This window comes from Anarhichas minor, unplaced genomic scaffold, assembly GCF_050575085.1.
Source record: "Anarhichas minor isolate MPS153535 unplaced genomic scaffold, ASM5057508v1 ptg000027l, whole genome shotgun sequence".
Classification (NCBI taxonomy): Eukaryota; Metazoa; Chordata; class Actinopteri; order Perciformes; family Anarhichadidae; genus Anarhichas; species Anarhichas minor.
In genome coordinates, this window is record NW_027466473.1 from 8,470,525 (window position 1) to 8,484,160 (window position 13,636).

General features: G+C 42.9%; 1 protein-coding gene across 10 annotated transcripts in view; it reads right to left on the reverse strand.

The window, feature by feature from the left end:
* Positions 1–13,636, reverse strand: part of msi2b (musashi RNA-binding protein 2b) — a 220,634-nt gene that overhangs the window by 206,705 nt on the left and 293 nt on the right. For all 10 annotated transcript variants that reach the window (XM_076101369.1, XM_076101370.1, XM_076101367.1 and 7 more), the window contains exons 2-5: positions 13,268–13,308; positions 12,813–12,894; positions 12,100–12,184; positions 1,861–1,902 (exon numbers count right to left, since the gene is read on the reverse strand). In XM_076101369.1, the coding sequence (XP_075957484.1) occupies positions 1,861–1,902; positions 12,100–12,184; positions 12,813–12,894; positions 13,268–13,308 (250 nt within the window). The remainder of the gene's footprint in view (positions 1–1,860; positions 1,903–12,099; positions 12,185–12,812; positions 12,895–13,267; positions 13,309–13,636) is intronic.

Here is a 13,636-nt window from a genome sequence, read left to right on the forward strand (position 1 = left end):
CCTATTCAACAGCTGCATAAGCAGCCGGGCGGGCGAACAGTGGAGGGGAGAGCGAGGGGGACAAAAGAAAGCAAATGCAAAACAGTGAGGACTTGCTAAATGGGAACCACAGAATGGGGCTTCTTTTAAAAAAAAAAAAAAAGGTCTTAAATCAATTGAACATAAAGTACAAACCCATGCAATGTTAATCTATCTGGCTTAATCCCATTGCTTTAAGACCCTTTATAATCCACATTCAATACATCCATTTTTCTTCCCTAACAAGCCTGCCCTATAGCCATTGTATAAATCGTCGGTACGAGGCTTTTGCGGCACAACGAATTATGCTATAGTGGCATTATTTCACCACACAAGGTAGAATGACAAACATGTTTAAGACCTGTAGGACAGCTCGACATATTGTGTTTCCTTGTCTGAGCCACTGCTTAAAAAAAAAAAAAATAGAGTACAGCACTGTTTAAAAAAAAGATTAACAATAACCACGACAGCAAGAGGAGTTTCTTGCTCACTGAAAAAAAAACAACGGAAGAATCATCAACCATCTGAGCTGTTTTATAGCACCTTGGACTTTCACGAGCGGGGCTCCGAACGCAGGAAGTTGCAGCGAAACACTTGGCGTGTGAGAAAATGTGGAGAAACACTGGTAGTTTCTCAACCATATGCCGATATCCTTAAGTCACCATGTGCTCTGGCTTTGAACGCCGGCTCTGCCAATTCCTCATTTGAAACCTGACCAACTCTCTAACAATGCCTCTCTCTGATCCGGCGGGAAGGAGAAAATCTATTATCGATTTCCACCTGGTTTAGGTGGAAAAAGGCCCCCCCCCCCCCTCCAACAGCGGCTATTGAATAGCGCTACACTGTACTGTGCACTGAAGCCAGGGGATGGTGTGAGGAGCGGGGGGGGGGGGGGGGGGGCATGTCAACAAAGCCCTCGACTATGCCACAGCACCATCTGCACGCGCTGAATATTTAATCGTCAATAGAAGTGCTCAAAGACCAGTAATCAAGAGGAGGAAAAAGATAATATGCACCACGAGGAGCTCGTGCGACGAGTTCCTCCGTGATTGGAGTTTGACTTGTCTTTTTTTTTTATTTTTTAAATCACACATTGTTTCCCGATGCTGATTGTGACCGTCTCTACATGCACTCGCGCCACAATTAAAGACATTTCTTAATAACTGAACGTCGCTTGGAGCCATTCGGCTCCCGACGACAAAACAACCCGATAGACGCGCGATTCAGCCGGTAAATGCAATTCATCGGCGTCAACGATCCTCTCTTTCATTTTGAAAATCACATTAATGTGCACCTTCGAAAACATACAACAGCCAACGCATTGGCGGGAAAACATCTTGAGCCCACTTCCTGTCGGTCACGACCCCCCCCCCCCGTCGAGTTACTGACGCAAGATGGTTTCACTCCGACACTCCGTTGCATTGACACACAATAAAGCTTGATTCACGCCATTGCAGACAATAACTGGCATTTCGTAACAATAGCACATTTCAAAACAGTTGGCAGTAAAAAAAATAAAAATAAAAACTATAACGAGGAATGAAATGCAAATATAAGCATAAAGACACAGAAAGAAATATGACGATATAACAAAACAATAACTCCATAACCTCAATCATGCTGAACATTTCCTTTAAGCCTCTATGTGTCTAGCTTTAATTACTTTGGTGAAACAGCATCGAGAAGGTGAGAACAATGGCGGCGGACTGTTCCTCTACAAGAACAGACAGAGCACCACTGCCTCTCTGTATCTGCTGTGGGAGCACACAGAATTAGGTAAGCTAGTGATATGAGACATAATCATTTTCTCTGAGCAGGGGTTAGTGACCAATTTATTCTTACCTTAGGCTGGGCGCGACGTGGAAAGGCAACCTTAGGATCAATCTGAGGATGACAGGAGAATAGCAAAAAAAAATTGTTGTTAAAAGAAAAGCCGTGATATTCAAAAACAGAAGACATTTCCAGAACTGTGCGCCACACAAAAGGGCCCCCAGAGTTCACAGCATTCACGTGGTCCCATTTTTAAATCCTCTGCGGTCAGGAATAAACACGAGGATCTTAATACATATTCAAAGCGTAATGTATTCAAATGTGCCATTTTCTACGGACAATGTTAATATTATCCGAGCCATTAAGTTTCACAGGGGCTGCATAATCAGCCTGTGGCGATACAGAAAGTCTGCTTTTGAGTTGGAGATTTATTTTAACACTAAAGCTGCATTCAAGAGCTGCCAAAATTATTGCAATTATAAATTAAGTGCACATCAACGGCCCAACAAAGTGGTGATGAGAACATGTGAAGGGGGATTTTTGGAGCACAAAGGGTGGTTAAGGTTTCACTAAGGAAACGCTGTGTCGTGGTTATGGGGAGCAACAGTGCCAAATGTCATTTTCAGTGATTAGTTATGAAACCAATTTGTCCCCGCTGACCACCGTTTGTAAACGATACTTTAATGCACCGTGCAGGAACAGAACTTTAGAAGTCCTCACGTGAAGCCCGAGTCCACAACAGCCAATAGTTCGACAGAGTGCAGAGATCTGAACCTATAACTGCTTTGATTTCAAGGAAAGTCTGTCAGGACTGTCAATGGGGCAGCAGACCTTTAAGTTGAAAGCAATATACACTTCACTCCACCAATTTATAACCCAAGCACCGATTAATGGCCATACATACTGTGTGTATATATATATATATATATATATAAATAAAGGTTAGTGTGGGGGCCAGCCACACCATCTATCTGCAGTAGGGATGCATATGGAGCGACAACGAGGCCGATCTTTTCAATTCTACTATACATTATACACAAGAATTATAACTCCTGTTCATTTTAAAGATTTGTTTACCAAGTCGCTGGTGCACGATTTCTTGTTTTAATAAGTAAAAACAATTCAGTAAATGTACATCCATGTATGCATTTGTCACATTTTGTTTTAAAGAGTCAGGAAAGCTTAATGTTTAAATGCAGGCCTGATGTTGCCTCTCGCATGAAAGAATGATCCCGCTCACTTCCACTCAGTGAGGCATTCAGATTGTCCATTAAATACTGGTATGGGATCGGTACGCAGTGTCGGCCGATACACAAAGCCCAGGTTTGGCTATCGGGTTTTAGGGACTGAAAACGTCTGAACGCTGCATCCCCATTCGGCTGGTCATGGTCGCAGCACAGAGCGGCTTTTATTTTAGGCAGGAATCGCTGATTGAATATGACAGGGAGAAAATGAGAGTCTGAGGCCACCGACGCCTCCAGATATTGCCAAATAACCAGGAGGATGCGTCAGATCAGCCTGTTTCTCCATCGTGTGCTTGTTATCTCATTAGCTACATCTTCCTCGTTAATTTCACTGGTAGGAAGGTACGTGGGGGGGGGGGGGGGGGGGGGTTCTCATCAACCTTGCACAATGAGGAGGAACTATCTCAAACAGCCATGTCATCCTAAATTGCCCTTGTCTGGTTACCAATGAAAATGTAAAAGATATTACTCATTTGTGTCCCTGAAAAATCTCGTTTCATGTTGCTCCGTATTTTGCCACGTGCCGTGCTGAAATAGCTACAGTTAGAGTACCAATTCTATGCTTGCATAAAAGTCACCACTTCAGCACAGATGGATATATTTAAGAAAAGAGACATCTCTCCCTGCTGCGGGAGACAACGGAGAGAAAGTGAATTAAGGAACACGAGAACAAAAAGACGCCATCTGCACAGATCAATTAAGCCAATGAGACTGACTACGATTTAATGCGTTTGAAGGGACGCCATGATGTGCAATGTCATTGTCATCTTTTCCCGTCAGTCTCGGTTATTACGGTTATCTTTCTAAATCAAGTCAAAATGAGAAATGAATTCAATAACACCTGGGTACGGCAACCCTGCTTGTAATGAATTTCATTTAAAGATTTGTTTTAGCACTTAGCCCGAGGCACAACCAATTCAAACCCAATTATTTTGTGCGCCCAGTTCGAGCAAAGACAACACATTATGCTATGAATTCCAAAGTCCTATATACTTGGTAATGTATCTTACTTTTTTAAGCCTATACACAAAACATATCAAACCTCATTTCGACAAAATGAGCAAACTAATTGTTTTTTCGGCCCTGCTGAGAATTTCCATTCACGACGAAAGCTTCCCGTTTCCCACGCACAAAGAGAGCTCTTAAACACACGGAGGTCGTATAGTTTGTCGGTTGGAAACATTACAATTATCAAAAAAAAAAAAGGAGCCAATTATATGCACTGAATTGTGTTCAAAACGAGGCTACTGCAGATTCTTTAAATCGCACTCGGAGCAATGCAACCAAGTTAGGCAAAGAGGACTTACTAACCAATCCTTCTGAGAAATCCTGTAGCAGCACCTTTTCAGGTCACGACTCATGATGAATGACCTGTTTCACCCCATACTTCCTTCCTGAAACATTTTTTTTGTTATGCAACACACGTATCATCAGGTTTGGGATCAGTCAACCTGACCTGGGTAGTGCACTTGTTTCAGTAATTCCCCATAGAGTACCTGTATCTGTTTTCATCCATCAATACATTTAAAAAAACACATTTTTTGCAAATAAAATTACCTATTGGTGATTTACTTTGCATGTTTTGGTCTAATTTGTTTCCTTGAAAGTACTTTTGTTAATGGGTTGGGGGGGGGGGGGGGGGGGGGGGGGGTTTGAAACACTCTCTTGTCTTTACTTTACTAGTGCTTTGGCCGTCATTGTTGCAGTCTCCACCTACATCAGCTGAATGCAACAAGTGTAGGCAAACTCTGTGGTTTGTCGAGGTGGATTCTGGGTACGAATCACGAGCTGATGTAAAACTAGAGAAGGCAATTTCCAGGGAACACGTGCACCAAAAGGCACATTAAAAACGCATAAATTGAAGACACATCACTCTGGCGCAGAAAGGTAGACCTCCCCCATCCAGCTGTAGCTTTATGGTTGTCATCTAGTAGCAGTAAAAGTACTTTATTAATCCCCCCCCCCCCCCCCCTCTAGGAAACGTCTATCGTGGAGACGTCACAGGCAGCGCATGCAAACTAAACGGCGCATAGATATTTAGAAAACCCGACTTGGAGCTGAATGGACAATATGCTTTGAACATTACGTTTTATTGGTTGCCAGATTAGCTGCTCAAACGTGGGCAACAGACGCTATCAAGCAGGTAAACACCTGGAATTTACCTTCAGTGTGTTGTTCGCCAATGTGGAAGTATGAAGGTCGTTGGGATCGTTAAATTCATTTAGAGGAGCAGAGTAATAAACTTTACTTGGACCGACTGCACTCGTACACAAGGACTTGTCCATTGTTGCTGTCTTTGTTATAAGTGAGGGTGTTTACATGTTGCAAAGTAGAAGCAATAGGACTTTAAAAAGGGAACTACGGACATTTTCAGAATTCACACGGGGATATATATTCCAATGGTCTAAGAAAGTCCAAAAAATATTAGTGAACAAAACTTTCCCAAAAACTAGAAGGCTAAAACTCAAATGGTGTCATCAAGTTAAAAGTTTCACAACTGAGAACATTACAAAAAAATAAAAAATAAAGCTCTTTTTCGGTATAAAAAGAAAACAAACATTCTGTCGGTCCACAAAATCAGTTGCCCGTTCATTGTTTAAGGATGAGCTCCAGACTAAATACTTGATGACATCATACGTTTTAGAGTCACTTCTCTGGTTTCTGGCTTTGAAAGAGAGTACAGTAAGTCTTACAAATATTGACTGAACCTTCCTAATCCACGGAAATGACCTATTGGAATTCCTAATTTAGGCGGCGTCTCTTGCCAGGCTGGCAACCACAGCTTTTGGTTGCTGAAACTGAAAACACGGGTCTCCATTTGCATACATCACCTAATGTTTTGAGTAATTAAGATTCTATGCAGTTGCTGCGTGCGTCAGCTATTAAAAGGAAACGTTGCTATCAATGGGTGTGCCAGCTCTGGCAGCCTCCACCTCATTATGTCGCGGAGCTGCCCACTGGCGTTGCTTCGAGCTCCGGTGTTTGTCTACCTTGAACTGCCGAACTCGACGTGTGTCACGTATCGAGGTGTTGTGCATGTTTTGCAAGTATCATTTCCAGTCAAGCCAAGGGTCAATCGCAATCAAAATGAGTCATCGAAAAAACAGCCACTAAAGAGTTAAACCACTGCTATGTATAAAAAATAAAATAATTTTAAACTCCAGCCAGACCCAATTCACACCTGTGATTAATTCCATGTCACCGAGTGTGTTTACACGCACACTTGCATCCTGGTTACGATGGGGATTTTGGAGGAACCTGTTATACATGTTTTGCGAATCTTTCCCAGCTTTTGCAGAAACCTGGAAAAGGATATGCTACCTGGAGAGCTCCAACAGAAACCAGGAAACTGTGGCGTGCAAACGCCTTTTCCAGGTATTTAAAGATAGCAGGAAATCAATACAGCTGCACACAGGTGAGGATATGATTTGATGTTTACATGCAACTTAAAAAACCTGGATACTACTGCGAATGTCACTGCACTAAGTTTGCTCTTTTTGAGAAATTAAATATTCTTATTCTTCCGGGTAATAAGGGTATGCTTAGTACCGTCTGTTTCTTTCCTTTGATTCGATTTATTTCACCATCTAATGGTAGCGGCACCTCTTATGTACAATTGACTGACAGCCTCTAAAGTGATGTCATTGTCAAGGGCCTCCGCAAGTACGGTATGTTTGCCTTTTACAACGCGGCTATCTCACATCCGAGTTTACACAGCAGGGTTCATGCGGAGCACAGGAGCGCGAGTAGTGACGCGCTAAAGACGCCCTGCTGGCGAAGTGGCTGTACATCAGCCCAACGGGACCTTTTGTAATTAACAGTGTCGGCGCACCTTTCTTATATGATGACACACGATCTCACGCAGGTTTCCTCACGACATCATACATATGTCGACATAACAGATGAGAACAGACCGAGAGGAATCCCCTCTCCATCTTTTATCTTCCACAGCCTTTTTTTTTTTTTTTTTTTTTTTTAAACTACAGAGTCTCTGTGGGCCGCTTCTGCATGCAACTGTGGGAGATCAGGGCTGAGAAACAGCCTCTATCTTAAGTTCACATCTTATATATATATATATATATATATATATATATTTTAAAAAAAAGGATTTCACATATTAATGTGGCTCCTGGGTAAACTCTCCTCCTCTCTCTTAAGACATATCTACAGTAGCACGATGGTTAAGCTAAAAGGGAGAAAAAAAGGCTTATCAAAGATTGCAGCCCCCCCCCCCCCCCCCCCCCCCCCAACCTTAAGAGCGAGAGCGGGTCCACAGGTGTGCCTGCGCGATACCAAATAGACAAGAAATTAAAACGTAAATGTTTCCTATCTGTGCTGTCGATCTTTACCGATTTTTGTTTGGGGATATTATTTTGCGGCGGGATAACGCCACGCAGACAAGGCAGTTTGTTACGCTCGTCGAACCGATAATGAGAATGTTTCCAAAGCTCGCCAGACACGAGGAAATCTTTTTTTTTTTTTTTTTTCATTTTACTGAAGAAAATATGCAACACCATTATGACTGTGATCCAGATTCGGCTGGTGTTACACAAGATATTACATTACCGCCCTGACAAACATCTGATGTTCTGCGCGTACCGACAGGAGACAGATACAGCGTGAACTAATAACGCCTTCAGCCATAATTAACTGCAGGAGACAGAGCACCTGCTACACTTAAACAAGGGCAAGTCGGAGTTTAGCTCGCTGATTTCACTTTACTTCCAAAATCCCACCCGATACGATTTAGATCTGCCCAAAAACAGCTGTTTATCCATGCCTTATTCTACTGCTGTCCTCTTGCATAGTGTGCATTGACCTGGGCTCATTCAGCAACATGGAACATTCATAGACGTTTGTGGGTTTTACAGGTTGCAGAAAGTTAGATTGAAGTCTTTGCTGTTTAAAGTAAAATGAACGGTATCACGTGGTTGTGATAAATTCACATTTTGCATTCAAACATAACCTTTAGTAGGTCCCTGAAGAATTTTTACCGATTTTTCTTCTCCCATATAACCGCTTTACATAAAACAATACAAAAAAAAGCCAACCTGGAATCACTCTGCTGCCTTGTTGAGCTCTCAACTGTTACTTCTCAAATGCTAAATCGTGTTCCATGTGATCTCCCCTTGTTCATGCCGACCTGCCTCTCGAAGAGTCTTCGGGAACAGATGCTGCGGCTCGCATATTTCCCAAAAAACTGAACAAAAGCATCATGAAAAATGGTAAATATGTTCTGAATTACCAGCATGTGTGTTTTGAAGCCCCAGGCTGCGCTTCCCCATATGTCTCATTCACATTCATCCCGGTCTGGGTGTTTTCATAACCGGACAAAAGGCTGAGCGCACGCTTGGAAAAATATAAATAAATAAAAAGAAAATACTAATAAAGAATAAGAGGAAGGCTTTGACTGTGTGCACGTAATTTCACATCGTGGTATTTTTGTGGATGCTACGTTTGATTCTATAGCTCTTTCAGGGAGAAGTTGGGCTAAAATAATGAGAACATCAATGTAATCGAAGCAAGAAATGCCTCTTTTTGTGTTTGCTTTTTGACTAATATTACTTCATGATAATGACTATTTCGTGCGTGTTTGTCGGTCAGCCACGTTAGTTTAATTCAGGCATCTATATTTAAAAAAATAGATAAGAGACGAACAAACAAGGAAACAAAAATGGAAATTAGATATGATTTCCACTTTCCCCTTGTGCGAATCCTATGACTCAACTTGTTCACAGTCGCAGTACCTCCAGCCACTCGCGCCCTTCAAGGTTACCGAGGACAAAAAACTGCTTTTGAGGATTCATTCAAGCACTGCTGAAAGTGGGCGGCTCGTATCGAACCGACATCTGCAAGCGCATCAAGAACCGGCCGCATCCTGCCGGACCGGGTGCCGGTCCTTTTCACTCGCGCTGAGCAACTTTATAAAAAAAAAAAAAAAGAAGAGATATGACAGATCCTAATGCGGTGCCATCTTGATAGCGCGAGTGGTAAGATGTATACGACGGCGCGGCGGATACAGCCCAGTGACTAATAGTGAGGAGAACGACACAGACGGCTGCCTTAGGTCTGTAATCTTCCATCGCACCCCGAACGGATAAACAACAGCACATTAGCAGCTAGGAAATATCAATTTCTGCATCTATTTGAGCCAGGATCTTTGGTATTTCAATTAGACTGTCAAACACTCATCCGATTATAAGAATGTCAAGCAAAAAAAAAAAAAACCTTCACTTTGTTGTTTATTATGACGAAGCCATTGGTTATAATAACAGGAGTATTATAGTATTGTTAATATATTTCAGGTTTGGGGGTATGGAGACAAAACCGCCTGGCAACAGAGCAAATGAATCATATTAAAAGAAATTGTTTCATTAACATCAGACAGGATTGCAAATCTTACTTGGCTCCACATCTTTATGAATACAGACTGTGTAAGAGTCAACGTCCAATATGATGCTAATAGTCATTAAAACTTATGTATTCGAGGCATCCTTTGACGCCGACCATGTTAACACGACTCCCCAATGATGGAGTCCGGCCAGACCTCTCTCGCCCTTCATTTCCTGTCTGCCATCTAATAAAAGGCTACAAAAAAAATAAATAAAAAGCCCCCAAAAATACCTCAACTAGTTTGGAATGAAAATCCCCTTCCACAACATACAGATTGTTTTTTTTAAGGAAGGATACTACCTGACAGAGGTAACGATAAATATTATGAAAAAGGGAAAAGGTACCGCAACAAGCCTCGAGTGACTTGCCAATTAGATGAGGACAGATGTGCAACAAGTGTGGAGGACTTTGCTACGCCTGTGCACTAAGGCCACAATTTGGAGAGACTTTCAAATGTCAGCGCTCACTTCTCAGGGTGAGGCTCTGTCAGAGCCGAAGAGTGCGACACAAGTCTGCCAAATACGACCTTACAGCCTACGATGCGATTGTTTACGTACGCATCTGTAGCTGCAAACCATTCTGTATCTTTCTACGGATGTAACACGGAGAGAAAAAACAACAACAACTGTGTTTTAGCTCCGGCACAAATACATAAGATTTAGAATATTCTACATTTTGATAAGGATAATATGTAGGAGCTGCCGGTGAAAGTTTGCCAACTTTACCCACGAGAACGTCCTTTATCTTACGGGTGAAAAAAAAAATATATATTTTGCAATCAATAATTCAGTTGCAACATCGATGTGGCAGTGGCTATGAGCATGAGGTCATCAAGTTCAGTCCAACGAAGATCATAGAGATAAGGGACTCATTTTTCGAATGCTCGGGGAGTTTAACCAGTTGCTGCTGCCACTGCTCTCAACGTGCCTTCGGGGTAAGGCACCAAACCAGCTGCACGGGGACAACTCCCAGGTGCAAGTGTATTATTATTAGCGACACATTTCGCAAAAGTCAAGTTCATTTCAAATGTCAACCTTGAAGTTTACCAAACTGCTCCGTATTCTGCATCAAAAGCACGTTTTGCGTCATAACCCGCTCCTACGTACTCGCCGTTTGCAGCCGCGTATTTATTGGTCCTTTCGCCGCCAACAACCTCGTCTCCTCTATTCACCGACCCGCCGCGTGTCTTTGTCACCCTTATAGACATAACATACACTAACACCGAAACACAAAGTCTGAGTGAGACACTGAACGCCCCCTGAGACTGAAAATAACATAACAGGAAGGATCGGATCAGATGGGGGAAGAGGAAACTAGTAATGCCCATCTCTGTGCCCCTTAATGTGTTCTGACATGCGTGTTTGCGATGCTAAATAACTCATTTTAAGACTAGTAGAAATATTAATCACATACGCCATCACTGAGCGGTTGTGGAAACTGGCCAAAAAAAACTCACAGCTCCCTAATAATAATAATAATACTAATAAAAAAAAAAAGAGGAGCCGAATCACTGGGAAAATAAAATAAGATCCACTGTCCAACAAAATAGCCTTTTTTAGCTCTGGACCAATCACACCTGAGCTCAAGAATGTGATTAAAATGGACAACAAATCCCTTTGCCATATCCTACACAGGTTCCAGAGTGCCCTTTGTCTACAATCCCTTTGTCTTTGGAAATCCTGAAAAAAATAAATATTCCTCCATCCGGAGTTGCCTTCAGCCGAAGGTAGGACAACAGTACGATTCCATTTTCAAAACCACGCGGCCATATCTGGATATTACCGAGCAGAAATCCCTGACAAATGCAATCTCGGCTGAACCCTGTCTAATCCATCACCACAGACATCTCTCAAAGAGAAAGTGAGTAGCATCTTTAATTATTCATCTACTGACAAATTTCAAAAAGGGCAAGTAGAACCCACAGTGGTTCAGAGTTCTTCATGGGACACACGTGGGAAGGTCTGTGGATCAATTGGCTTGTCCACGCGAATAAAGTCAGACCATTCTTTCTGAGCTAAACACACATTTACGACGGTCATGGATTGCCGTTACACTGCCACACGTAGAATTATTTTACAATGCAGTCACCAATTAGTTTGAATAACATGCTTGTTCACAAAGTTGTTTAATTCTGCTTTTAGTTTAGCTTTTTTTTTTTTTTTTTTTAAGATGTCGTGGCACTATTTAATGGGGGAAGTGCTGGTTTCCCACACTTACGGTATCAGTGCATCAGGCGTGATACGACGCAATATCTGCTGGGTCAAACACAAGCGGTGGCAGCAGGGCCTGAGACAGCACGCCCTTCAGTGGAACATGAGATATGTGTGTGTGTGCACGCTGCACATGTGGCTGCGGCGAACAGGGAACGGGGGGGGGGGAGAGAGAGGATGGGTGGGTGGGTGGGTGGGGGTGCCTGTCAGCCCCATTCAGCCAGAGAAGTGAAAGTGAACACACATATTATTCACCCCGGAGTTGTGTTTTTATTGCTAAGCTTTAAGTGTTGAAGGGGCCGCCGTTTAGCCCGTATATGCGTGACCTTGATCCACACCGCCTGTTAACTTAAGAGGTGTTCAACCACAAAAGGCCTCGCAGGCAGCAAAAAAAGTCACACAGTGTGATGGCAAAGGCACAAACACAAACACACTTACGTAAGTGGGAGGTAAAATTAACTCACCGTCTTTGAGTCTAATTCGTGGTGTTGTTGAGCTAAGACTTTATCTACACTGGCAGCATCTGTAAACGTAACAAACCCAAATCCTCTGCAAAACAAAGAGACACAAAGAAATGAGAACAACAATGTTAGAAATGCACACACACACACACACATAATTGCAATACATGTTTCATGCAAATACTAAACATAGCAAAAATATAGCGTGGCTTGCCATGATGAAACTGCACAACAATGGGCATAATATTCCTATGACCTTATTATTTTTACAATAATAATAATAAACAATCCAACAAAAATAAACTGATGGAGGTCCTGTGGCAGATTTGGAACAGAAACTGAGCAGGCTGCCGATCATTATTTGGTGTGTTACAATGGGAGACGACAGCACACCAACATTGCGGTGCAGTCACAAAGTCAATGTCAAATTGCATTCGGCTGCAGCTTTACAGCAGCGAGCATTTAAGCTTATCTGGCTTGCTGTGAAACCACACGCAGGCACGCGCGCGCACACACACACACACACACACACAGACACACACAGGGGACACACGCGAACACGTGCGCGCGCGGACACAGGAAAAACACACACACATATGCACGCTGGATTAACACGAAACACGGACAAAGTGAGCGATATCGTCACATGCACTGGAGAGGAGAGGAGAGGAGAGGGGGGGGGGGGTTGAAAAAAGTAGGAAGAGCCCGGTATTTACCTTGAGCGTTTTGTCGTGGGGTCTCTCATCACCATACATTCTCTTATTTCTCCGAATTTACTAAAATAGTCTCTAAGGCTGTCTGTGAATAGAGAAAAAAAAATATGTCGGGTCATTTGACAGAAAACATATGGGCATGCTGTTGTCACTGCATTTCAACCACACACACACACACACACACACACACACACACAAACACCCCGCGATGCGCATAGGGGTCGAATAGAGGACTTCAGATGGACGGAGATCAAAAATAACACCGTGCATACACACACACTAGTGAGACATCCCATACAGTGCACTGCTGCACGGTGCACATTCGCACATACACCCGCCACAGCCGCTACAACGAGCACTCAGTCACAGCGACAAGAAGAGGGGGAAAAAGAAGAAGAAAAAAAAAACAACAAGAAAATACCGGGACACGGTGTAAAAAGAGAATAACAGTCTCTCACCTGGTGAGGTTTGCCAGCTGAGGCCACCGATAAACATTTTACTGTAAGGGGAAAACACAACAGAAGTGAGTCCAGATGTCAGTTCGGCCATTTTGACGACTAACTACTTCTAAAAGCGACCTTAAAGGATAAAGGAAGACTATGGAAACACATTCGCGCTTAGTATTTATAGTCTAGCGACATTAAAAAAAGGTGGGGGGGGCAGGCCACTCTCGCTACGAAGCTGAGGGGGCTTTCAACTGAATGTGGAAACGGACCCGTGCACGGTTTAAGTGCGTACTGTAGAGGGGGGACGAATCCAGCACACGGCAGTCGAAGTCCTCTCTAAGATGTTGTTAACATGAAAGCAAAAAGCAGAGTACCTTTAGG